Source organism: Barbatula barbatula (assembly GCF_947034865.1).
Source record: "Barbatula barbatula genome assembly, chromosome: 20".
Taxonomy (NCBI): Eukaryota; Metazoa; Chordata; class Actinopteri; order Cypriniformes; family Nemacheilidae; genus Barbatula; species Barbatula barbatula.
This window is the reverse complement of record NC_136783.1, coordinates 6,630,125-6,654,433: the sequence shown is the minus strand read 5'-3', so window position 1 is coordinate 6,654,433 and position 24,309 is coordinate 6,630,125. Positions and strand designations below refer to the sequence as shown.

Below are 24,309 nucleotides of genomic sequence, written 5' to 3'. Positions count from 1 at the left end.
GGAACAATCCGTTCACTGTGCCTCGCTCTCTCTTTCCCGGTCGCATCCCCCCTCTCTGCTACTGTTCCTTATGCTTAATGGCCCCCACTCAGATTTCTGTTGATGCCTGTGCTGATAGACCCTCTCTGCTGACAGACCCTCAGCTCTGCCTTCCACTTTCAGATGGTCTATCCCTCTCCTAAAACACACATTCCAAAACAAATGCCCTCAACTCAAGTCATTTACCTCAGCCGTTGTGTCCAAGTGCTGCCAATTCAGGGTCATTTGTAAAAAACGGCACGATTTGCTTGCATGCCGCCATTGGAAAGTGGATGTGTACACGTTGAGATCATCCACTTTAGATTAAGTGGTGATTTAACACACGGAATAGACTTCATTAGGGCATTTTATGCGGTCTTGTTCAAGGTAAGCAAGCTTATCGTTTGCATTAGTGTAAATCAAGTTTCATCACCTAGTGTTTTCAAGGCAGTAAGAGTGAAATAAAATGTTTAATCGTGGCAGCTGTACACAAATCAATACACAGGCACTGTGAAGGGTAAATGTGGCTGTAAATAATAAGAAATCATAATTGAGTTTTTACATTTAACCATTTAGCAGATGCTTTTACACAAAGCGACTCAGAAATAAGACAAACCAAAGAAGCCGTCACATCAATAAAACGGCATAAATGTTCAAGTACATTTTCCTTAGTGCATCGCACACAATTTCTTTGGGCAAATATGGAAAGAATAGAACAGCAACATAAAGTTATTGGATCACATGTTCAAAATGAACAGATTTGGCAGTTCTGGTGGAGATAGATAGAACGCAAGCATGTTACTATGATGTCATTATTCTTTACTACAAAATGTAGGGGCAGGACATTTTATAAATGTAAGATAGCAGAAGATTTGATTACAAAGATTACATTTGTGAAATAAAAAAGATAAATTTGGGAGGAATATTAAGGTTCAATTAAGGGAAATAATACATTTATTACATTAAAAATCCAAAAAATGTTACGAAACAAGCTGACTTGTTGTCCGCTGCCTAATCTTGCAATGACTTTGCAGGCAGCAAGATACCTCCTGACACAGTTTTAGACAGGATTCATGGGCGGTAATGAAAATGTGTTTGAAATATTAAAGAGAGGGGAGGATGGTCATAAAAAGATTAAAAGCTACAATACTTTTATTTACTTTTTTAATTTCTCATTAAAATGCAATCAAGAGTTAAAACATTTATAAAAAAAAACATGCTTTGGCATTGAAGGAGCCATCTATGCTTCGTTTAAAAACCAGATTGAATGAAGGTATCCGGGACACAAGAAATTATGAACACTTTGGATTCTCTCATGCCTTGATACCTCAGGAGGAACCAGACTCGTCAAAATAAAGGTGCTTCAAAAGGTTATTTGATGCCATAGAAGAAACTTGTTTTGTCTAAATGGTTCCATAAAGAACCTTTAACACCCGGAGAACCTTTCTGTGTCACAAAAGCTTCTTTCCGGCCAAAAAAGGTTATTCAGACTTTATTAAGCGCCTTTATTTCTAAGAGTGTAGGGCAGAAATAGTCTTATTGTCATTTTATGATCAATTCTTATTAGATCAATGTTATTCTTGTATCATATAATAACAGTAATATACAGTAAATATGGTATTTTGGGTGGGAAAATCTTCTACTTTTAATAAAAGTAAAATTATTATAATTATTATGCTGGCACTTAACATAAGGTAGCAACCCTGAACCTATTGTTAACCAACGTATTTGCATTTGTAGTTTACTGTTTTTGTTACTATAGACTACTTTAGAAAATGTAAACAATGCTGGTCCAACTTCCTATTTCACTTTTTTAACACTGCATAAATGAACAGAATCCAACCGAATCCAAATGTCAAGCGAATATCTTTAAGATTTAATAATGATTGAAAAAATAATACAAAACTGGATTTTCTGGACCAGTGTTTACATTTTGTGGAGTTGTCAATGAATTGGTGTCGTCATAGAAGTATATCTGCCGGTCAAACCTCCAGATTTGGTAAAACAAGGAGTTTTAGGATACAGATGTGTTACTGAGCCTTGAACACGTGTGTTGTGAGCCTGTTAAGCATCAGAATGATAGACAGTAGATGAATGCAATGATTTACTGTCCTCACTACCAGTAATGTGGTACATCATGCACACGCAGTCAAACACAATTAACAGACTCAAGCAACCTGGAGGAGTATAAAAAACATTCTCCTTCAGTGGAAACATGACTAATCGCTCAGGGCTGTTCTGAGCAAACAGGCAGAGGATTTAGCAGAACAAAACAGAGCAAACACACCCCATAAGGCGCACAAAGACTCAAAGGCAACTTTAAATAAGGCCTTCATCTTCGCTCCCCTTGTTATGAAGACGCCAGTGTTGAAAGAGTGCGAAAGCGCGCATTAAAAGCTGGAAAAATTGCGCGTCAAAAACTCAGGTCACAATGTTTACAAAGAGAGGAAATTTTAATCCAATCAGAGAGTCTTCTCTTCGCTTTCCTCTGCTCTTTTCATGAGCTTAAGACACAAATTAAAAAAGAAAACAGCAAAACTAATTAATTTACTGATCATGAAAAACGGCCCGTTTTGTATTTTAAAGAAGCGAACGACGTGCAAAGGATGTGAGAGAGAAAAACAGAAGGACCGGCGGCAATAAGAATTGTTTTTCTTGCCATGTATACTGTATGTTAAATGCGGAGCTGAAAGTCTCCCGTCAGTGAATAAAGACACTTTTTTGTCCGGATAAAAAATCACTGGAACTACAAAACCTACATGCCTTACGTACAGAACCTGAGGGCAAATAAGACCTTGGCCCCATGTCCCGCGGAATGATTTATACAAATAAAACTTTACACAATCATAAACACTGTGTGTTTCTCATACACAAACCTTAACCTTTTTCTTTCCTTGAGTTTTCTCCTCGCTGGCTTCGTGACCTGTAGTTGTTCTGGGTCCCGAGGGCTTGAATAACTGTCTGGTGCCAGCCTTCTGCACCCAGAGGCGTGTTGGAGATGAGACGGGGGGGGCGGAAAGAAGGCTGATGTGTGTGCCTCTGTCCGTTCGTCTTGTTCCCTTTACCTGACCCCGATCATGAGATCTGGAATCAGCCACGGCAGGCAACTACAAGCACAAAAGCTAATAAAACTATCCGGCCTGTTCCGTGTCTCCCAAAGTCCGCTAAGCAGCATTCCCAGAATTCTCTTTGTGATTTCATATTGTTCTCCGCGATTATTGACGTCTGCTGCGGACTAACAGGGATGCTCCTCAAAATATATTTTCATAATCGTGTAAGTGTCACTTTTCATAGCTGTCTCGAGGAATAATCTCATTCCTCCGTGCGATGCGGACACAAGGGCTACTGCTGTGTGTGTTGCCCCAGGGCAGGGCTCTCTCTCTGGGCATGAGAGGCCTGGCTCCCTGGGTGGTTCGGCGTGGATGAAGGCTCTTGTGCACAATGACGGGTCTGGTTGTGATTTCGTGTCTGAATGTTCGCTGCTTTTCCCAGGGATCCCGGGTAATGTAGAGGTCAGGAAGGTTCCAGACAGTATGTTTTGGAGACCGTGTTAGTGTGTGTGTGGCATCGTGTTAAATTCGACACTTTAGTTTAGAGAAGATGTCCTTAACATGTAGTTCAATCTTCTGTTTTGCCTTGCCTGACACCATATTCTTCAACAACAGCAATAATAATTTTGTTGTGGTCGGTTACCAACATTCTTCACAATAATTTTTTTTGTTCTGTAGGAGAAAGAAAGTCATACAGGTTTGGAATGACATGAACATGAATACATTTTTGGGTGAACTATCCCTTTAACAGAGAGAAGAATGTCTAAATTGGAGACAGCGGCGCTCCCCCAGCTTTTCTTAACAACTCAAAGCAAATAAACATTTTCATCCTCTGATCCTGCTTGCCAGACGTGCACGTTCACTGGGGTAATCACATCTCCACCACCTCCTTTTCCTACATGCCACTTAAAACTGGAAGTGACACGCTTAAAATGTTACTATTGGGTCAGGATTGATTTGACTCAGGAACATACAGGTCAATAAAGAAACAGTTCTCAAGGCCACTCGGAATAACAATTACACTTACATTTCAGCTTTCTGTACTCCCACACGTCCAGCTAATCTCCGACAGGAAAAGATCGGGGCATTCCTAACAAGTTCAGGGAACGCAGGGGTACTGGGTCAGTGTTGACTTTGGATCCTCGTGGACCTGCCCCTTTCATAAACGTCTTTCAAAATCTAAATTTGCCAAAGGCCGACAAATTCATCAAGCACAAATAATTGCTTCTTAGACTTGGTTTGATTCATGCAATCAACCGGCGCGGTGAGGTGACCTGCGAGGGGCTGGGGGCGGGGCGGGGCGTGGAGGGAGAACCCAAAGGTCATGGCTGGGTCATCATAACCCATCAAAAAGCGAAACAGATGGGAGAGTTGCGCGCCGTCCTAAAACTTTATCTTCAGATATTTTTGTTCTTCAGCAGGGATTATGCTGGTTTTAGCTCAAGTGTGCGTCCTGTTTTCTTAGCGGAACCAAACTCGTTGTCTCGAGCCGCATGAGACGGTGATATTTGGGGGATGCCAACACAGTGTAAACAGTGTAACCTTTTAATACCTCTGCAAATCTCACCTCAGACCTCTGTAAAAACAGAGCTCACATGTCAAATCCAAAAAAGGGTGCTCGGGAAAATTTAATTTAAAGTGCACATTTTTGGGGGTCTTTATACATTTAATACATTTTTTAAACTTGCACATACACTATAACTATAATGTTATTATTTCACGCAAACATAATTTCCTTAGAATTTTTTTTTTTATTAAACATGTTTTTTTAAAGAAATGACTTTGACCAAATAATGAAGAAAAGTATAGGAACACCTTCAATACTGTTTAAGAAGCATATCAAAATAACAAATGATGTTTTTCTAAATAAACAAACTTTTAATGTAAATTATTATTATTTATTCAATCAAATAATGCATATAATATGTATATAATCTAATAATTTAAAACACAAAAACATATTTATTTTAAAGAAATACGAAATAGGGTTTGACATGGATGACATTGTATAAATCAAAAGACACCACACACGTTTCTACATTTTATAAATCGGCATGTATTGGTTAAATCAGCCTTCTAATTCAATAAGGGTCTGTAGATGAATTGTAAATGACAAACTCCGTCCGAGTAAATGAAAGAGCGGCACACTCCCGAACAATTTTCCCAGAGTGCACCAGGACTCCTGTCGTCTGCCTGTCTGCCCTCTCCTTCACTCTTAAACTTTCTATTTTTGAGTTTTTGTTTGCTTGTTTCTCGTCTTATCATACCATCTGGAATTCAACTCCATGGTTCTGATAAACAAGGGGCACCACTTTGTCTCTCTCTCTCTCTCTCTCTCTCTCTCACTTTCTCAGATGAATTTGTGATTCAACAGGCATGACAGTGCGGGCACAAGACTCCTAGCATATGAAAACAAAACAAAAAACAAATCAATAAGATAAGTTTGAAATATGTTCAGAATCTTATCCTCATAGGATCCTAAAAATGTGCAGAACTGGTGGAGCTGCTCCTGTGCAGTGAGGTGTGAGCGAGAAAGAGACATATCAGACAACAATAAGCAGACTGTGACTTTACACGCTGGCCTTTCTTGCCTGGATCATCTGAGATGTGCACGAGGTTTCAACCTCACGAAACGATAGTCAGATACTGCTGCGGTTTATCTGGTGAGATTCAACTGAGAGCAATTGGAGATCTCAGTTTAGAAAAAAGTTTTCCCCCCAAAATAAATCGTAATTTGATCAACTTCATGTCGTTCCAAACCTGCATGACTTTCTTTCTTCAGCAGAACACAAAAGAAGATATTTTGAAGAACGTTGGAAACCAAACAACACTGAACCACCTTTGACTTCCATTGTATGGACACAAAACCACTGTGACATTTCTGAAAATATCTTCTATTGTGCTCCATGTAAGAAAGAGTGAGGTTCTGAAAGACATCAGGAATAAATGATTACAGCCCGCAAATAAATGAAATTCCGCTCAATTATCTGGTAGGAAAATTCATCACCATTTATTGTTATTCCAAACCGATATGGCTTTTCTTCTTTTCGGTAACACAAAAGAAGATTTCAGGACATGTCGAATATTCTGGTTGGCTTTTTCCGTATAACACTGAAGGGTTTGGCAAGTAAATGATGAAGAATTTAAATTTTTCAGTGAATCATCACAGTATACCGTACATCAATGATCAATTAGGCCTACTATAACACTTTTCTCATTTGTTTCCATTTTATTTATCCTATGAAATAAAAGATCGTTTTTTTATTGAGGCATTTATTGATATTGGTAAATGCATTAACTAACATGATTAAACAGTGAGCAATATAGTTTTCAGCATTTAATAATCCCTGTTAATGTCAATATATTTATGGTGCATTAACAATGTTAACAGTGACCATATTTGATTTTAAATAAATATATGTAAATGCTGAAATGGACATGAAATAATTCATAAATGCTGTAGAAGTATTGTTCGTGTTAGCCAATGCATTAATATCTATGAACAAATGGAACCTTGTAAAGTGTTACCAAAAAAAAAACATTACAAAGAACTCCAATCCCACTGTGACGGAAAGTTGGGCCTTCCATAAATCAAGATGCTGTAAATTTAAACCTAAAACGTAGAGCTGAAAATGTAGGATACTGGTGACATAAGAACTTCAAGCAAATCTGATTGAATGAAGCCCAAAATCACATGATTAAATTCACAAGGCCCTGAAGGAAAAGCGAGAAATAAATGAATGCTTTCTTTACCCACTCCAAGCATGAGGGAGAAATGAAAGAAGCAGACAGTAAAACACAAAGAGAGAACAACGAGAACGTAAGAGCAAGCATACAAGGCGAGGAAGGAGACGAGAGAGAGATAAAACCCTGATGGCCATGTGTGTGATTCCAGCCTCGGTCAGGTGTGTCCAAACAGCGTCGTTCTGAGACAGACAGGCGGGCACGGGCGGGCAGACTGGCGTCAGTGGCCACACGCATGCCCCGTCACACCACGCGCCAAGGACCCGCATACCGGCGCTCCCACACGCGTGTACACAATGAGAGCTCAGTGCTGCATCACGCATCAGCGACAACAGAAATGTGAAATATTCAAACAGGGACAAAGGTACGGCACAGGAGCGGTGTGAGGGGATCGCTGCGGACCATCGAGGGGCAAGGAAGGGGCGAAGGGTGTAGAACGAGGCTCGGACGTGGAGATCAAAGCATGAGATGACAGCGACTTTACAGGACTTTGATGGAGTCGAGATCATTCGGGGTGAAGGTCAAGGCCATTAGATGCGGCTCAAGAGAAATCAGGTCATAGTTTGTGTTTAGTGACACACTGCTGCGGGATTCTTCATTACCTTTAGAACTTCCGCTGCTTGAATGATAATGAATCAGATCCTGTTTCCTGTGACGTGTGCAGACAAGCGTGACACAGAATACTGACAGACTGCAAAGACATTCAAATATGGACGGATTAGAATGACACTGCAGTCGAGATAGCAAAATATGGATAACCTAGAAAGCCGTAGTTATGAGCAACACTGATAGACTGTATTTGTTAAATAATGCGTAATACGTAAATGGCTAAACATGGCCAATACAGACACAAGAAACTGATGTCACAGTGGGACAGTCACTGGATTATTATATCAGGCTCACGATATATGAATGTAAATTAGCCATTTTTACCTTGGCGTTAGATTGCAAATTTGTTCACAGGTTTTGTAACATGAGGAAATATTGTCTCACCATATGTCCGTTAGATTCATGATGAAATTAAAGAAAGAGACTGAATAGAGGTCCATCCTATTTCACCAAAGTCCACATAACAGTAATATACTGATAGAGAAACATTAATGTAGGCTACCAATAAACTTGAGCAACATTAATACAATAGGCTAGACTGACATTAAAGACACCACAGCAACATTCAAATACTGACAGAATGCTGTATTAATAAAAGACTGGTGTATAGTAACAAACTAGAGAACGTTCAGTTAAAACAGCTTTGAGAGACTATAAAACACTGTTTAAAGAGATTAGAGCACCAATTTGTTTGAAATTTTAATAGAATTAAGTTATTAAAATTAACATGAAAGTTTTTGTTACACCATTTGTGTTTAAAATGTTTGCCTAAACCAGACTCCATGGGCCGGTTTCACAGACCAGGCGTAAACAAGGACTATGCCTTATATCTATATCGCTTTTATAAAAAAAATAAAAAAAAGGAACAAAAATGTTATGGGAAGTCATTTTCAGTTAAGAAAAAAAATTTTTTTTAATCTGGGACTATCTTAAACCTCTGTGAAACCAGGCCCGATACACTAAAATAGGCATTTACAGTTGAAACAAAGCAAAACTTAAAATTCACGTGAATTCATATGTAGTAGTAGACATGCAACACCCATTAGAGTTTATATTATAAGTTTAAAACGCTGAGAATTATCTAAACATTACGGGTTGGTTTCCCAGACAGGGCTTAAACTTAGTCCCAGACTAATTTAAATGTTAGAGGTGTCTTGATCGAAAACAACTTGCACTGGCATATCTTAAAATATATCAGAACATTTGACTGGTCTCAAGATGCACACTAATGTTTTTCTTTTTAAAAATGACTTAAATATCCTAGTTTAACTATGGCCTAGTCCTGGTTTTAGCTAATCCCTCTCCGGGAAACCGCCCCAAAATGGTGTAGGAATTGAAACCATGATTATCTGAAACAGATTATCTAAATGCTGTAATATATATTTTAATTAGTTTATGTAAATATAAAAACTTGTCTATGTTTAATGGTTTTGATTTATGTTTTGGTGAACATACCTAACCTACTAAACAAACAAAATATTCATATTCAAACGAGCTTTACTATATTACATATTTACTATAAGCATTTATTTATTGCAATATTCTGGTCATATAGTCTACTGGTCATTGCATTTTTAGAAAAATGATGCACACTTCAAGTAAAGATTTCAATTTAGTTAGAATCTAAACTATTTGGAAAAAAGATATGTATTTACAAATATGTTAACCAATAAATAAACAATGAATATCAGCAGCAGCAGTCAGGTCATTGTAAAAACAGACATCTCAAAATAAATTAATTCAACATTTTTAAATGTTTTTTATTTCAATTAAATTGAGGATAATCAATTTCTGTTAAACTATGTGTCATTGGAGATTGAAACTCTTACATGAAATCCTGTGCTGCCATCTGGTGGACACCACATCCAGTTTAACACAGTGACTTTACTGCCATCTAGTGTCTAAAATTAAAGCCTTCGCTGGACAGTCATCGTACAGACTACAGACTATATATAATTAAGACGTTATTGTAAACACGACATATTTTGTACATCACCATACAACTTAGTTAAGCAATGTTAAAGTTATTATGGCCTAAATGAAGTACCATACCTACATGAAGGCCATGTCTATCCTTTACTGTTATTGAGAAGCACATCTGTTCTGAGTTAACAGACCCTCTGGCCTCGCAGACTCCTCAAATACAGCTCAACTCCTCAACTTCCGACATGATCTGGGTCAATTCCTCTGCCCTCGCCCTCAAGGAAACACACTCACTTCTGATCATGGCTAAAGAAGCACAACACACTTTTAAAGCACGAAACACTCAAGCACCAAAGGCATAAATCTAATGGTGAACAGTGATAAAATGTACTCAGTAATATACCTGCATGGGGAAAATAAAAATCTCGCTTTAAGAAACTTTCTTGCACAGATGACCATGCTGATGTCTGTTTCAATGATGATGTCACCTCCCAAATGGGGATTCTGAACGTTATGAGCAAACCTCAAAACTCTCAAGAAAGAAGGAAACTGATGTCGACTTAATTCCAGCAAGTTTGGTATTAAATAATTAAAAGAAACAAATAACCGAAAGTATTTGATGGATGGAATCAAAGTAAGAAGTGATTCGAACCGGGATTTATATATAAAGGCAAACAGAACAACAAAACTAAACTAAGACAAGGTGTTGTTGATCATGCTAAGCAAAGAGAAACAACGAGAAGAAATAAATACAACATAGATACATAAAATTCAGGTGGCATATCTTGTGGTCAGTTTATAGACAAGACCGGGGCTAGTTGTCACACTGGGAAGCTTTAATAAAGGCTATATCTTAGTCACCATAAGGTTCGGAGAAACAATTGCGTGCTTTCTCCGCGGTGGTTCTTTAGGTTGGTTTCAAACAGAGTTAAAACCTTGAAAGGTCCAGCCAGTAATAGCGGCAAGGTTGCGAATTTCAACCAACCGCTTACTACACCCCTGCCTTTGAAACACTACGACGGCTGACAGAACATGGCGAATTACATGCAGTGTATTTAGATAGAAATAGCTCATTCTAAGGTAATAAAAACACAAGGCTTCATGGTTTAAGCTCTTTATACACCTCTGAAGACATAACTATGCATATTATATTGCATTTCTATCAATAGATCATCCAAGAAATGACACACTGGACCTTTAAATTCCAAACTAAGTTCATTTCTGTTTGTTCATTTACATTGGCTATTATACAAGTTTAGCTGGAAAATAATGTGTATCGTTTTAATACAAATATTTTCAGTTTCCACTGCTGTGTTTTATCGAGTCACGGTGATGGCCATTTACGGCAGTCTGATTCGGGCTGCCTAAACTCTGACCGAATGTTTACCTTGTGAAAAATGACATCATATCTGACTTAAGCCTTGTTAAAAAGGGAGCGGTAAGAAAATCTAAACACTCAAACACGCCCATTGCAAAGCTGACCAGACGTGACACAACAGAGTCCATAAACCACGGACAAACCGAGTCATTGATGCCAATACACTTCTAATTCCCACACTCAATGTTTCGCTCATCATCGTGATTACAGTGCATTTGGACATGTTTCTTTAAAACAACTTTCTTAAACACACACAGTCTCTTCCACACACGTATACAGAGTGTGTGAGCAGAGGTGCTTTTGATAAGTTGGTGGTTATGTTAGAGCTATCCAAGAAAAGCGAGGCTAAGAAAAGCATCTCTACTGTAAGCAAGAGAAACAGGATGCTGGCAGAGTTCATCCGCAGGACCACATGTAGTGTACTTTGGGGTAAGGCACATTTAACCTCCGTGATGTTCAAAAGCTTGTGTGTCAGATTCCGTATATTACGTTAGGTCTTGCAATATTATGGTATTCAAATGTTTTTTTTTGTATGTTGCAACACGGTGGGCGAGGCATTCTAGGTGGTTCCAGAGGAAAATATTATTGGTCTGAGATTGCCCTTTCATAGAAGATTTCATCGAAGTAATAACTTATGTTTCTAATAAAATTGCAAAATAGAAACAAATAAAGCAACTGTTCAAAACACACGAAGAGCATGGAGCTGTACAATAAACGTGGATGATGGAGGTCAAATGATCTGAATTTGGTTCCCTTTTTAAGTCTTAAAGGGAAACACCCAAACATGATCATCATACTCACCCAAACCTGTATACGTTTCATTGTTTTGCCCCCCCCCCCCCTTTCCATTGACTCCCATAGTAGGGAAATTAAGTAGTATGGGAATCAATTGGGTACGAGATCTGACATTCTTCTAAATATTTTCCTGTGTGTTCAGCAAAACAAAGACATTTCTACAGGTTTGGAACAATCTGAGGGTGAGTCAATGATGATAGACGTGTCACTTTTGGGTGAAGGTTCCAAGTAATCACCTACAAGTTAATGCAAACTTGACTCCTTGTGGCATCCATCAGTTCCGTAGCACAAGCTGCAGGTCATCGTATTAGGTTGGAAGTCTATTCAAATAGTAAGAAAACATTATTTATTAGTCAGTATGTTAATGATAATATTTCAAGGCATTTAATATTCTTCTGTTTATGAGTCTAGGTGGATTCCGCTATTTTGGGTGGTGCGTCTGGCCAGATTATTGGGTACACTCACACACCCCTTTGGCAAGTCTTACAGGCCCTGTACAGCACACACAGACGTTCATTCATCGACGTGTGTTGCTCTCTGTCTCTTCTCGCTCTGGGTTAAGAACATTAGCAGGCAGAAGTGAAGTCAGTTCAGTCTTTACTTCATCATGACTGCACTGAAACGAATGCTGAGCCTGTGCTTGTGTGTTTGTGTGGCTCTTACTGTTACGGCTCAAGACACCGTGGTCATCAGAGATTCTAACTCAAAACAGGTAAGAATTCATTTGTGTTTTTCAACTACTTACACTTTTCTTCTGTGTACATGGAGTTTAATTCTCTTGGCTGGCTAAATGCCTGACAACTGCTCAACACAAATTAATTTAGTACAGGCCTGAAGGATACTTTGGAAAAAGATTGAGCCTTCTTTAGATGTGTGACTGTCAGGGGGTCTGCAACAGGGGGTCTGCCGTTGTGCTTACTGCAGTTTGGTCATTATTGTTTAATCTCAGAAATGACAAAGTTCTCTTTTTTTAATGTGTCAACTTCAACCAAAGTAAGGAAGCTGAAGTTAAACTGATGTCTTTCCAACATTACAATTTGTGATGTCAAATTAAAATGTAATGCACAGGTAAGACCTTGGTTAATCTACGATACAAGTATTTAAGTAGACTAGAGAATAAGAATCTGAATAGAGGATGTAAACAATATATTGAATATGTCCCAGATCTGTTCAATTATATGTTAAATAAACACAATGTACACCATCCTCTGATCCTACTCGAATAAAGCAAATACATAATACATAAAGCAGTACATCATAAAGGTAATCCAAATAACTCCATGTGTGTACATTTTAACAACCTGGGACCCTCATTCCCCGAGTGGAAGTTTATTGCAATTACAAATGACAAACAAAACTTTACTGTAGTTCCAACTAAAATACTCACTTGCATTTACTTTCACGAACACTGATGTGTTTTTAAAGTGAACTATTCCTTGCCAAAAGATGTCATAGTAAAGATAACATTATGGACGTAAATAATAATAATATAGTTATACATTAAAAATACAAATTTAACTGAAGAATAATCTTGAACGTTTTCCTACTGTATCTCTCTCAGATAGAGCTTCAAAGCATGAAGGTGGACTGCAAGGTAGCGTCCCGTTTCTCTCACACGACCATGACCACCAAAGCCCTGAATGCAGCCAATGATTCACAGGAAGTTTTCTTTGAGGTTGACCTTCCCAAAACAGCCTTCATCACCAACTTTAGCATGTCAGTCCCCCTTTGTTTACTACCGCCCCCTGTTGAAATACTTTTTGTATTCATGTGTATTCATGTTTTAGAGAGATCGAGGGTAAAGTGTACATCAGTGAGGTGAAGGAGAAAGAGAAGGCCAGGCAGCAGTATGAGAAGGCCATGTCATCCGGGCAGACCGCCGGACTGGTCAGGTAAACACGAATAAACAGCTCTGCAACGCTACACGTATTTACAGTTCAGTGTTTGCTAAGCTATTTTTGCATTCAAGGGCTTCTGGAAGGCACATGGAGAAATTCTCAGTGTCTGTGAATGTTGCAGCGCAGAGTATCGTCACATTTACTCTTACTTACGAAGAGCTCTTGCGCCGTCGTCTCGGCAGCTACGAGATCATGATAGGTGTTCGACCCAAACAGCTGGTTCGGAATTTTGAGGTTCATCATTTCATCTTTTGTTGTCTCTGTTAACATCCAAACGTTGTAAGCTGTGTTAAGGTGCGTCAGTCCTGTTTGTTTCTCATAGATTGTGGTAGATATATACGAACCCCAGGGCATTGCGTTCGTGGATGTCAACAGTACGTTCATCACCAATGAGCTGCTCCCTCTAGTGGAGAAAACAGTCACAGAGAAAAAGGTTTGAATGAAAACTACATACATTTGCATATATTACCTAACAAGAGAAGCAGACAACTTTAGCTAGCTATGTAATAAAGCATCAATCTGCATCTTCATAAATATAATAATACACAAACAGCCACAACCAAGTGATAACACCTAAATTTACTGAGCCATAAATGTAAGTATTCTAAAAATTGGATCACAGAACAAGTACTTTGGTACTTTAGGCCTTTTGTAGTAAAACTTGTTTTCTTAAACGTTTAGCATTAACCTTATGAAATAAATAAATAAAACATTTCCAGCAATGTTTTTAGCACATTTTCGACACACTTCCTTATACACTTATTTCACTGTTCTTCATCTATAGGTCCATGTGTACTTTTCTCCCACGCTGGGTCAACAGAGGAAATGTTCAGACTGTGAAGGCACTCTGATGGATGGGGATTTATTTATCAAGTATGACGTCAACCACGCACAGGATATTGGTGAAATTCAGGTCCAATATTGGATAAACTACTTTTCCTACTGTATGTAGGCCTACTTCTCGTATTTATTATTCAGATGGGACTGATCTCTTGTTTCTTGATTTCAGATAGTAAACGGCTACTTTGTACACTTTCTTGCCCCGGATAATTTGCCTCAAATCCCTAAGAATGTAATATTTGTGATAGACCGAAGTGGGTCTATGACCGGAGAGAAAATGAAACAGGTAAGTCAAACCCCAAGGGCCCTTTCATACACTGGATCAATGCGGATGCAGGCGCAATGCAAGTGTTTTATGCTAGTTTTAGCCTGACGCAGTTTTAATTTCCATGTACTGCGCCACGTTGTTTGAATAGCAAATGCATTTTGCACCCATTTGTGCGCCCATGGGTGTGCTGGCCTGAAAACGTGGTGTGTGCAGTGGGCTAGCATTTGCTATTTTGAGGCAACTGAAATAGACTGCCCCATTGACCGACTGACACCTGGTCCAAAGTCTACGGCGCAATATTTTTTAGTTATTTAAAGAGCGCGTTAGTAATATGTGCCTATAGGCGGGTTCACAGCGCGCATACACTCTGCTTATTACACACAGAGGGACGCCAGCAGCACACAATAATACAAAATATTACAATTATTGGATCACGATGTAAAATATTACTATTGTGGACATAAAGAGAAAAAATCCGGCTCGTCCGGCACGTGCAGATGCCGGATTTCATTTTTTGGAGAAGTGTCCAGTCTTTGCTCTTGCAATTTCCGAAGTGCAAATAGCGAATCTGCCATGGCGTGAACGCAACTGACTCTTAAATGGAATGGTATATGAGAAAACGGCACGTTTTGCCCAAAACACACCCATGACTCTTTAAGGGAATACGGACAACTCTTCGCGAAGAACATTTTTCCCGTTGTTAAACTAGAAAAAGACACGGCCTAAGTGCACTTGAGCCTTTAGCTCTAGACCACATGCTTAGATCTTTAAAATAGGCCCTAAGAGTAGAGACTTAAGTGCAGAAATCTTTCTTAAAAAAAAATTTAATCGTCTGTTGGTTATTTTTCGGTAGACTCGAGAAGCTTTGGTGACTATATTGAATGATCTCCACGAAGATGATTACTTTGGGCTGGTCACGTTTGATGATGTCATAGGGTCGTGGAGGCCTTCGCTTGGCAAAGCTACACCAGAGAATGTGGCAGAAGCAAAAGAGTTTGTCCAAACTATTACAGCAAGGCACTGTAAGTATGAGCAGTTTGATAGAGCAAGAGGAAAAAACAGTTCACGATGAATTTGTGGTCTATGTGGTCTCTGCTGTCAGAAAATAATGTTCACCTCAAAGGCACGCCCCGTGTACCCTCTAACACCTTATACGATTAGTTCACCTAAAATAGAAATATAATCGTTTTTTCACCCTCATGTCATTCCAAACCTGTATGACTTTCTTCTGCAGAACACATAATAAATATATTCTGAAAAACACTGGTAACCAAACAATGTAATCAAATATATGGACACAAAACCACTGAGACATTTCTCAAAACATCTTGTTTTGTGTTAAATACACATTTTGAAAGAGATGTGTTAATAAATGACGAATAAATCCCTAAAAGGGATATTTCCCCCAAAACATTTTTATAATCTAACATTTATTGGAAGTATGAAGAGTATGAACTCTAACACAGTGGTTCTCAACCAGGGGGACGCAGAGGTACTGCAGGTGGGGCATGACGGTTCCCCCAACCGTTGGAACGCGATTGCAAATTGATGGAGGCGATTGCAATGTGCTGTCTGAAGCTGCGCATGTGAGCGGCCGCGCAGACTTGTTGTAGGTCCTGCACAGTGTAATTTTAGGCTGTGCACAAAAGCTTAATATAGTGGCCAAACGTTCACTCAGAAAGCAGCTGTAATAACCTCTACATCATCTTAAGAAACAGGTAGATCATATAAGTATGTTTGTCTTTCAGACTGTAATTTCAGAATAAGGTCAAATCTCTTTCTCTCCCGATGAGTTCAGAGTGCGCGTGAAGGGAGTGGTGTGCAAAAAAGTGCCTTTGCATATATTTCTGAACTTGGACGCTGTTTAAAGCTGTTATTAAAGATGTAACACTATTTTCGACAGGCAAATGACACCACACTGCGTCTGTATTATAGACTGCTAATAAACTCTCGATTTTGTAATGGTTTTAATGCAAAAGGCTAATGGTTTACAATGGTATTTTAATGGAAACCATTCATTTCCGTGATGGTTTCTTTTGTATTTTTATGAGGGTTGTTACATTTGTAATCTGATTTCTTGAGATCAATCTGTCATACACAGGTTTTTTTTGCTTCTTTATATATATATATATATATATATATATATACACACACATTATCTTATCTATCCTCAATGTATAGTATGGGGCAGTTCTTTAAATGGGTTTCCAGGGGGGCGCAACCATGTAAAAGGTTAAGAGCCACTTGCTCTAACTCTTTGAGCCTTGGTACTCATGGACATTTGAATCCAGATCAATGGAAATGACTTTTAATTTGACATTTTCCACTTCCACTAACAAAATGTTATACTGACGATTTTAACCATTCAGGTAAAACAAGAAAAATTAAGTACACAACAATTACGGTATTGTCTCTGTAGTAACATATTTTCCAAATCTGTCCCATAGCAACTGATATAAACAAGGCCATTCTGCATGCGGTGGACATGCTTACGACAGAACAAAATGACTCACTGCCAAACATGTCCATGATCATCCTACTAACCGATGGAAGACCAAGTGCTGGTATGTGCTGTTTTTTGTATTAATGCCATAGTTTAAAAATATAAATATAGTTTTTAATTTATTTCATTTGAGTTTTTGAGTCTATTCTTTGTAACCTAATAGTCGTAGTCCAAAGATGCCGTCTCTATATAAACAGTCAATATAAAAATACCCAGTTTATGTAAATGAAATAACCAATACTGAACAATTTGTTTAAGGGGAGCAAGATCTACCCGTAATCCAAGAAAACATCCACAATGCCATTAATGGAAACATGAGCCTCTTTTGTTTGGGCTTTGGCTATGATGTGGACTACAGCTTTCTCGACATTTTAGCCAAGCAGAACAATGGTTTGGCTCGCAGAGTCTATGAGGCCTCAGATGCTACACTTCAACTGCAGGTACAAATGACAAGAATACTCTCAATGTATTAAAACTCCGTACTGTACCCAAGAGTTTTGGTTATCTCCATAGGGTTTTTATGAAGAGGTGGCAAGTCCACTACTCTTGGAGGTGAATTTCAACTACCCTGGGGACACTGTAACTTCCTTGACCCAAAGTCACTTTAAGCAATTCTTCAAGGGATCTGAGATTGTGGTAGCCGGACGCCTGCAAGAATCTGAGATTGACACATTTCTGACAAAAGTGTCTGCTGATGGGGTAAAAAATAAGTTTCTATTTCCGGACTGAAAGGCTTAATTTGACTGCAGTAGTTCACAAGGATTAAATGTTTCCATTTGAATAGTTCGAAGATCAGTTTGTTGCCAAGGGCTTCGCTGTTGCAGAAGAGTGGGACAGTGTGTTCCCTGAGCAAGAGCACATTTTTGGGGATTTCACAGAGCACCTGTGGGCATATCTGACCATCCAGCAGCTCCTGGATGAAATGTTTGTGTTTTACTTTTCTGAGAATGCATTATGTCCACAGAGATGTATAAATAATATAAGTTGCTGACCAGGTGATAATGTCTCAGGGACAAATGCTCTCCCGAGGAGAAGAAAAACATCACAGCTGAGGCTCTAGATCTTTCTCTGAGGTATAACTTTGTCACACCGCTTACTTCCATGGTGGTTACCAAACCACAGGCTGAAGATGAAGAAAAGCTCATTGCTGACAAGCTGACTGAAGGTACTTTTAATATTCCACTGATTTACTTTACATAAATATGTTCGTCTGATGTTCTTGTGGTACAGCCAGTAGCCTCATTGAAAAAAAGCAACTTTGACTTTACTGACCATGCAGTTGTAACAATTGAGTCGCTAGGCAGGAAGCGGATCCATGTGCAGCGTAATTTTGAATTAATAAAAGAAACAAAGTGCAACGTAATAAAAGAATAACACAACAAGGGACAAAAGCAATCCATGAAATTTCCAGATAGCACAAACGGAATTAAACACTAGGGATACATACACATGAGATAACAAGTGGGAAAACAAGGAACACCTGACAACAATTAACACTGAACTAATAATCCAAGAAACTACAAAGAACAAAAAAAATGAAATGGGGAAACAGGAATTTACGAAAAAAACTAAAAGTCCAAACTACCGGGGAAAGTACAGACACGATCGTGACAGAGCGTAGTGGAGGAGCGTAGGCGGAACAGGGGGAGAAACAGAGGGCCAGGCCCTTGAAAGGGAACAGGACCTGAGCCTTGGTGCAGAGACGGAGCCGGTGGACTCCAGGGCGGAGCCGGCAGAGCAGTGCACAGCCCAAACACACCCCAAAGCAGCAGTCACCACCAGTAGAGTAGACTCCTGCAACAGAACCACAGGAACAGACTCTTCCAGGCTGCTTGGCCTGGCTGCTTGGCCTGCGAAACCTGAGACCTACTGCCCTCCCGCAAAAAAATATTTAAGAGCGCCATCCTCCTTCACCTTGCCAACGGTGAAAGGGGACCTGCTATTAGGTGCTAATACGATAGGTGCTAATACAAAGTAACTAGTTTCAACAAAAGCTAGACCACTACCTGTTGAGGGAAAGAGAGAGGGTTAGTGTACATCATTTTTTTATCATTTGTTTGTCAAGAATTCACAGAAGAGATGTGTTTTAAATAGGTATTTAATAGGTTGTGAGAGATGTGGTTGACCGGACCGGGTTAAGAAGAATGTTCTACCAGGAAGGAGTTGTGAAGGAGTGTGAGTGGGAAAGCGATCTACTGCCTTATGAGAAGGCAATACAAGATGCTGCTGGTTTGCTGAATGCAGGGTTCTTGATGTGTGTCACATGAGCCCTTTTGAGCTGTTGGATGACAAGGCTTGCTGTCTCGTTTTGAACCAGTTTAAGTGGTTTGATAGCCTTTGCAGGAAGACCAGCAAGGAGAGCATTACAGTAGTCCAACATTGAGATTACCAGGGCCTGGACAAGGAGTTGTGCTGCATGTTCAGTGAGGTAGGGTCTAACCTTTCAAATGTTGAATAAGGCATATCGACAGGATCGCGTTTTCTTTGCAATGTAATCATTGAAGGACAGCTTTTCATCAAATATGACTCAGAGGTTCCTGGATGTTTTGGAAGGAGTGATTGTGGTATTTCCAAGTTAGATGGTGAGATTGTGTTGCACCGTGGAGTGTGCAAGAAACACGAAAAGTTCTTTCTTGGCAGGATTAAGCTGGAGGTGATGCTCTTTCATCCAAGCCGAGGTGTCTTCTAGGCAGGCTGTTTATATTCTGGGTGAAACGTCTGCAGTGGTATATTCTGGGTGAAACGTCCAAAAAGTGATACGAGAAGGCGTGTGCGTGTATGATGGGTCCCAAGGATGTTGTGTAGATGAAAAAAAGCACCTATTCCGGAGGGACCCCCGTGATTATGTGGTGAGCAGTGGACAGCGAGCCCCTCCATGACACCCTGAAGGATCTGCTGCAGATGTAGGATTTGAACTAGCGGAGAGGGAGCCTGAGATTCCTAGAGATGACAGGGTTGCTAGCAGTATCTGGTGATTGACAGTGTCAAACACTGCAGATAGGTCTAGCAGAATCTAGACCGAGGATTTCGATTCCGCCTCCACAGTGGAGGGGTTTGTTAGATGACAAGTCGCTAATGACAAGATCCAAAGCTAGATAAAGGATACAAATTCTTCGTTGAATAGTACCGGTTTGATTATGAAGGTAAGTGTTTTGTTTTCATTTTGCTTTTGCGAAGGTGCTAGGATAATAACATTTATCTGTCAATAACATTACGAAATATTAACATGCCTGATACTAAACACAATCATTATCTTACTGATGTCTTGACCACACATATTTTCAGTCACTTTTGTTAAATTCTAGTGCGACGACAAAACGAAAGTTTTTCTTTTACAAAAAGGAAGTTATGGTACACTGTTTTGCGAAAAGGCGAAATTTGACTGTAGTCATTGTGAAAATAACCTATTGAGAAACTAGGCAGGAAGTGGATCCGCATGCAGCATACATTTTAATTACAACGTAATAAAAGAATAACGCCACAGGGGACAAAAGCTATCCATGAAAACACAAGATAACAGGGACACTGAAACAACAACTGAAAACTATACAAATGAAACACTATGGATATATATACACATGGGATAACAAACGGGCAAAAATTAACACTGAACTAATAATGAAAGAAACTACAGAGAACTACAAAATGACTCAGGAAAACAACTAAATTCCCAAACTACTAGGGAAACACAGACAGGATCGTGACAACAGTATTCTAATTCGACAGAAAATTGTGTCTTCTATGTTAGTTTCACAATACTTTAGAACTAAATTTGTGAATATTTGCAGATGTACAAATATAACATATATACATTTAAACACCATTGTTATATTGTGGTTTCTAGATCAACGGGAGGACATAACAGAACATGGACATTATTCAAATGGTAAATTCTTGAATGTATCATTGTAGTATTCTTTCTAGAGTTTTGGAAAAATCCAGTACAGATATATTGATTTCATTCACTGTGCTGTAGGCGGACAAACTGAGGTAAGAAATGAACTTCGAAAATATACATGTGTTAAAGTAGTTGGAGCCCTAAGTCAGGCCCATCCTATTTTGTCATGTCAGTATTTTGGACCAATCCCAGTTAGAAGATGTTTAACAGCCACTAGGTTTTTCTGAAAGTTTGTGTAAGTGAACTGCAAACCACTAAAGTGAATTCATGCTGTGTTCACACCAAATGCTAGGTAAGCGATTTGCACGAGTTAATTACATGCAAAGACACGAATAGATGTGAACTTGCGCCAGGCAATGCGAATTACATGAATCTGAAAACATTTCAAACAAGCAAAACATTTTCATGAAGAGCTTATTGAAGCCTACCTTTTAAAAATTTCCCCTGCATATCCCTCTTACAGCCCTCTATGCTTCACCTCAGTTGATGAACGCTCACATCAGCATCGCCAAAACCCCTTTTTTAGGTCTTGGTAAGAAGAATCATTGTTATTTGAGAAGAAAAATACCTGAGATATTTTGTTGCTTGCATTCACTTCTTGCATTTGTTGTTTGGCAGCTGATGGAGATCCACACTTCATAATTGGAGTGCCAGATCAGAACAATTCCCTGTGCTTCAACTTTGATGACAAACCTGGTACCATTTTCAACCTGGTTAGAGACCCAATTACAGGTGATTTATGTTTTTCAAAATAAAGAGTAACATATTATGAGTAATTGTGACATACTTGATTTGGTAAAAATGTGTTTTCAGGTATAACAATAAATGGACAGATCATTGGAGAAAAAAGACCAGTGCCAGGGGCCAAGATGCACACCTACTTCGGGCAGTTTGGGATTGTACATGAGCAGCTTGGTATCAGATTGATGGTGGGCACGAAGGAGATCTCACTGTCTGAAAAAGGGAAACAGACTAAATTATTTTGGTCTACCACAAGAACTGTAAATGGACTGGGGTAAGCTCCAAAATAAGTTAAAGTAAACTTAGTGCTTAAATGAGTGATCGTGGCTGTAATGGGAATGAGATGCCTAAACTTCAGTGTGTTACTTACTTAATGATATCACATGGCTTTTGAAAACTTTGAAAATTGTGCACAAGTTCATGGACAAACAGTTTTGTTCTTATACTGTGGTTGGTTACTATGAACTGTTCATGTACGCAAAAGAGCTGATGGTCTTTATTTTGTGTTGGTAAATATAAACGCACTAATAATCAATGGAGAGTGTAGATCTGTATGACTCTTTTTTCAGTGAAACACCACAGAAATATTTTGAGTCAAACGTCATGGTTTTACATCCATACAATAGAAGTCAACAGGGGCCGGTCTTATTTGGTTATTAAGAACTCTCTTCAAAGTATCTTCTTGTGTGTTATGCAATAGAAAGGAAGTCATACAGGTTTGGAATTATCAGAGTGAGTAATGATGGGTGAACGCCTGGGTGACAGAATAATGCCCGATTTTTGCAATTATTGCTTATTTGTTTTCAAAGTTTTTATATTTTGATTTCTCCAGGATGGATCTGCAGATAATCAAATATCAGAGTTTAACAGTGACTGTGAGAAACTCAGTCAAGTTTCAGATCATCCTGCACAAAATGTGGAAAAATCACCCATATCACCAAGACTACCTTGGATTTTACACCCTGGAAAGCCACCTCCTATCCAACAGTCTCCATGGCCTGCTTGGTAAATTTTGAGATGTACAGTATTTAAAAATAGCTTGATTTTTTCAAAGTCAAGTTATGACATGATACTTTCTATATACTCTTGTCAACGGGAGAATGTTCAAAAAGAATGTCTAGTGATTCCAAAGCATTTTGTTTACATTTACACATTCTGAATGTACCAACCATGCATGCAAGCTATACATTTGATTAATATTTGTGTTCCTTGGAAATCAAATACATACTATGCTAACATAATGCTTGAGCTACAGGAACAGAGGTTAATAGTTGTCCAGTTGTCACATGAACAATACACTTATTTGGTCTTTCCTTTTACTGTAGGTCAGTTTTACCATGGCGTGGACTTTGAAGTAAGTGACTTGTTTCCAGGAAAGGACCCTGACAAACAAGATGCCATCATGTTCGTGAAAGGAAACAAGCTCACGGTTACCAGGTGAATGCAAAAACACACAATAGTGACATCACACCATGCTGACAATTTATCATGTCAATTCTCTCCATGTTAAAAACATGATTTTCATTTAATTTGCCACATGATTTTGTCTTACCAGGGGCTGGAAAAGAGATTTCAGGAAGGATGTGAAGAATGGTAAAAATGTGCCATGTTGGTTCATTCATAATAATGGAATTGGACTTCTTGATGGAGTTCACACAGATTACATTGTGTCTAGCCTCTTTCAAACCATCTGAGAAACATCTGTGTCTCAATAGACTGCAATACACACAATAAATACAAGATTAAAAGTATATGTTAGCTGTCTCCTATGTTCATAAGTACATAGATGTTATTTGAGATATAAATTCCACTTGACATAGCGTTAGAATGATGTTGATGCTAACTTTTTGAAGTAGGCCTACTGGTATTAGTAGCTAAGAAAAAGCATACAATCAGTCGGTTTTTAATGTGATCTCTGTAACATTAAACGGTCGACCGATGCAGTGTTGCCAGCTGTTTAAATAGAAGTCCGGTGAGGTTGCGCTACCTAGCATATTCATAACACATTCTGTCTACATCTGTTGTGCTTGTCTCATATCTCACTGTGATATCACACAGTGTTTTAATACAGCCCTGCTGCCCAATAAAGCAACTCTTATTTACATTTTTTTACTTCTGTTGTCCAAATAAGTGTTAAGTGACTGAACGCAACCAAAACTGCGTGCAAATTCCATTGACAAGATGGACCGTCAAGAGGGAGCACCCGTCCAAAGACCCATTCCCATCCATAGTACTGAAGTCTCGCTACAGTCTTTTATCCAAAAAATTTAATCCAGCACCACAAGAATCCGTATCGGGTTCCGCAGAAATGCAGACATCTACCCCACACATCCAACCTACCAACAACATGTTGAGTTTTGGACACCAAGCACACAGATCAGCCTCATCTAATGATGAGGAATGCTCCAATCGCGGTTCCTCAATTACTGGCTGAACACTAGCAAAAATGGGCTCCGGAGAAGCCCTTCGTACTCGGTCTTCCACAGGGAACGATGGACATGTTTCATTCTGCTCAAATCCTCAATTGGTGAAATTGTATAAACGAGAGTCCCCTGTTTTAGGCACTTTCACACCACAGGGTTACAGAGGTCCTGAATTTTATGACAACCCCTCAAGCCATAATTACGCAGATAAATCAAATGGC

At 39.0% G+C, this 24,309-nt stretch overlaps 1 protein-coding gene across 1 annotated transcript; it reads left to right on the top strand.

The window, feature by feature from the left end:
• The first annotated feature begins 12,017 nt into the window (after window positions 1–12,017).
• Window positions 12,018–23,776, top strand: itih3a.2 (inter-alpha-trypsin inhibitor heavy chain 3a, tandem duplicate 2). The gene is made up of 20 exons (XM_079483650.1): window positions 12,018–12,229; window positions 13,079–13,233; window positions 13,305–13,409; window positions 13,487–13,649; window positions 13,738–13,848; window positions 14,200–14,328; window positions 14,425–14,541; window positions 15,377–15,545; window positions 16,971–17,087; window positions 17,285–17,466; window positions 17,540–17,725; window positions 17,811–17,950; window positions 18,037–18,191; window positions 20,871–20,912; window positions 21,388–21,456; window positions 21,543–21,656; window positions 21,738–21,939; window positions 22,498–22,670; window positions 22,991–23,102; window positions 23,221–23,776. Exons 1-20 carry the CDS (start codon window positions 12,125–12,127, stop codon window positions 23,357–23,359), a joined length of 2,685 nt encoding a protein of 894 aa, XP_079339776.1. The 5' UTR covers window positions 12,018–12,124; the 3' UTR covers window positions 23,360–23,776.
• The last annotated feature ends 533 nt before the right edge of the window (window positions 23,777–24,309 follow it).

Coding starts and splice junctions, on each gene's coding strand:
- itih3a.2 (XM_079483650.1), top strand. CDS start 12,125: ATGACTGCACTGAAACGAATGCTGAGCCTGTGCTTGTGTGTTTGTGTG. Junction 14,329..14,424: donor AGGATATTGGTGAAATTCAG/GTCCAATATTGG, acceptor TCTTGATTTCAG/ATAGTAAACGGCTACTTTGT. Junction 21,940..22,497: donor AGAACTGTAAATGGACTGGG/GTAAGCTCCAAA, acceptor TGATTTCTCCAG/GATGGATCTGCAGATAATCA.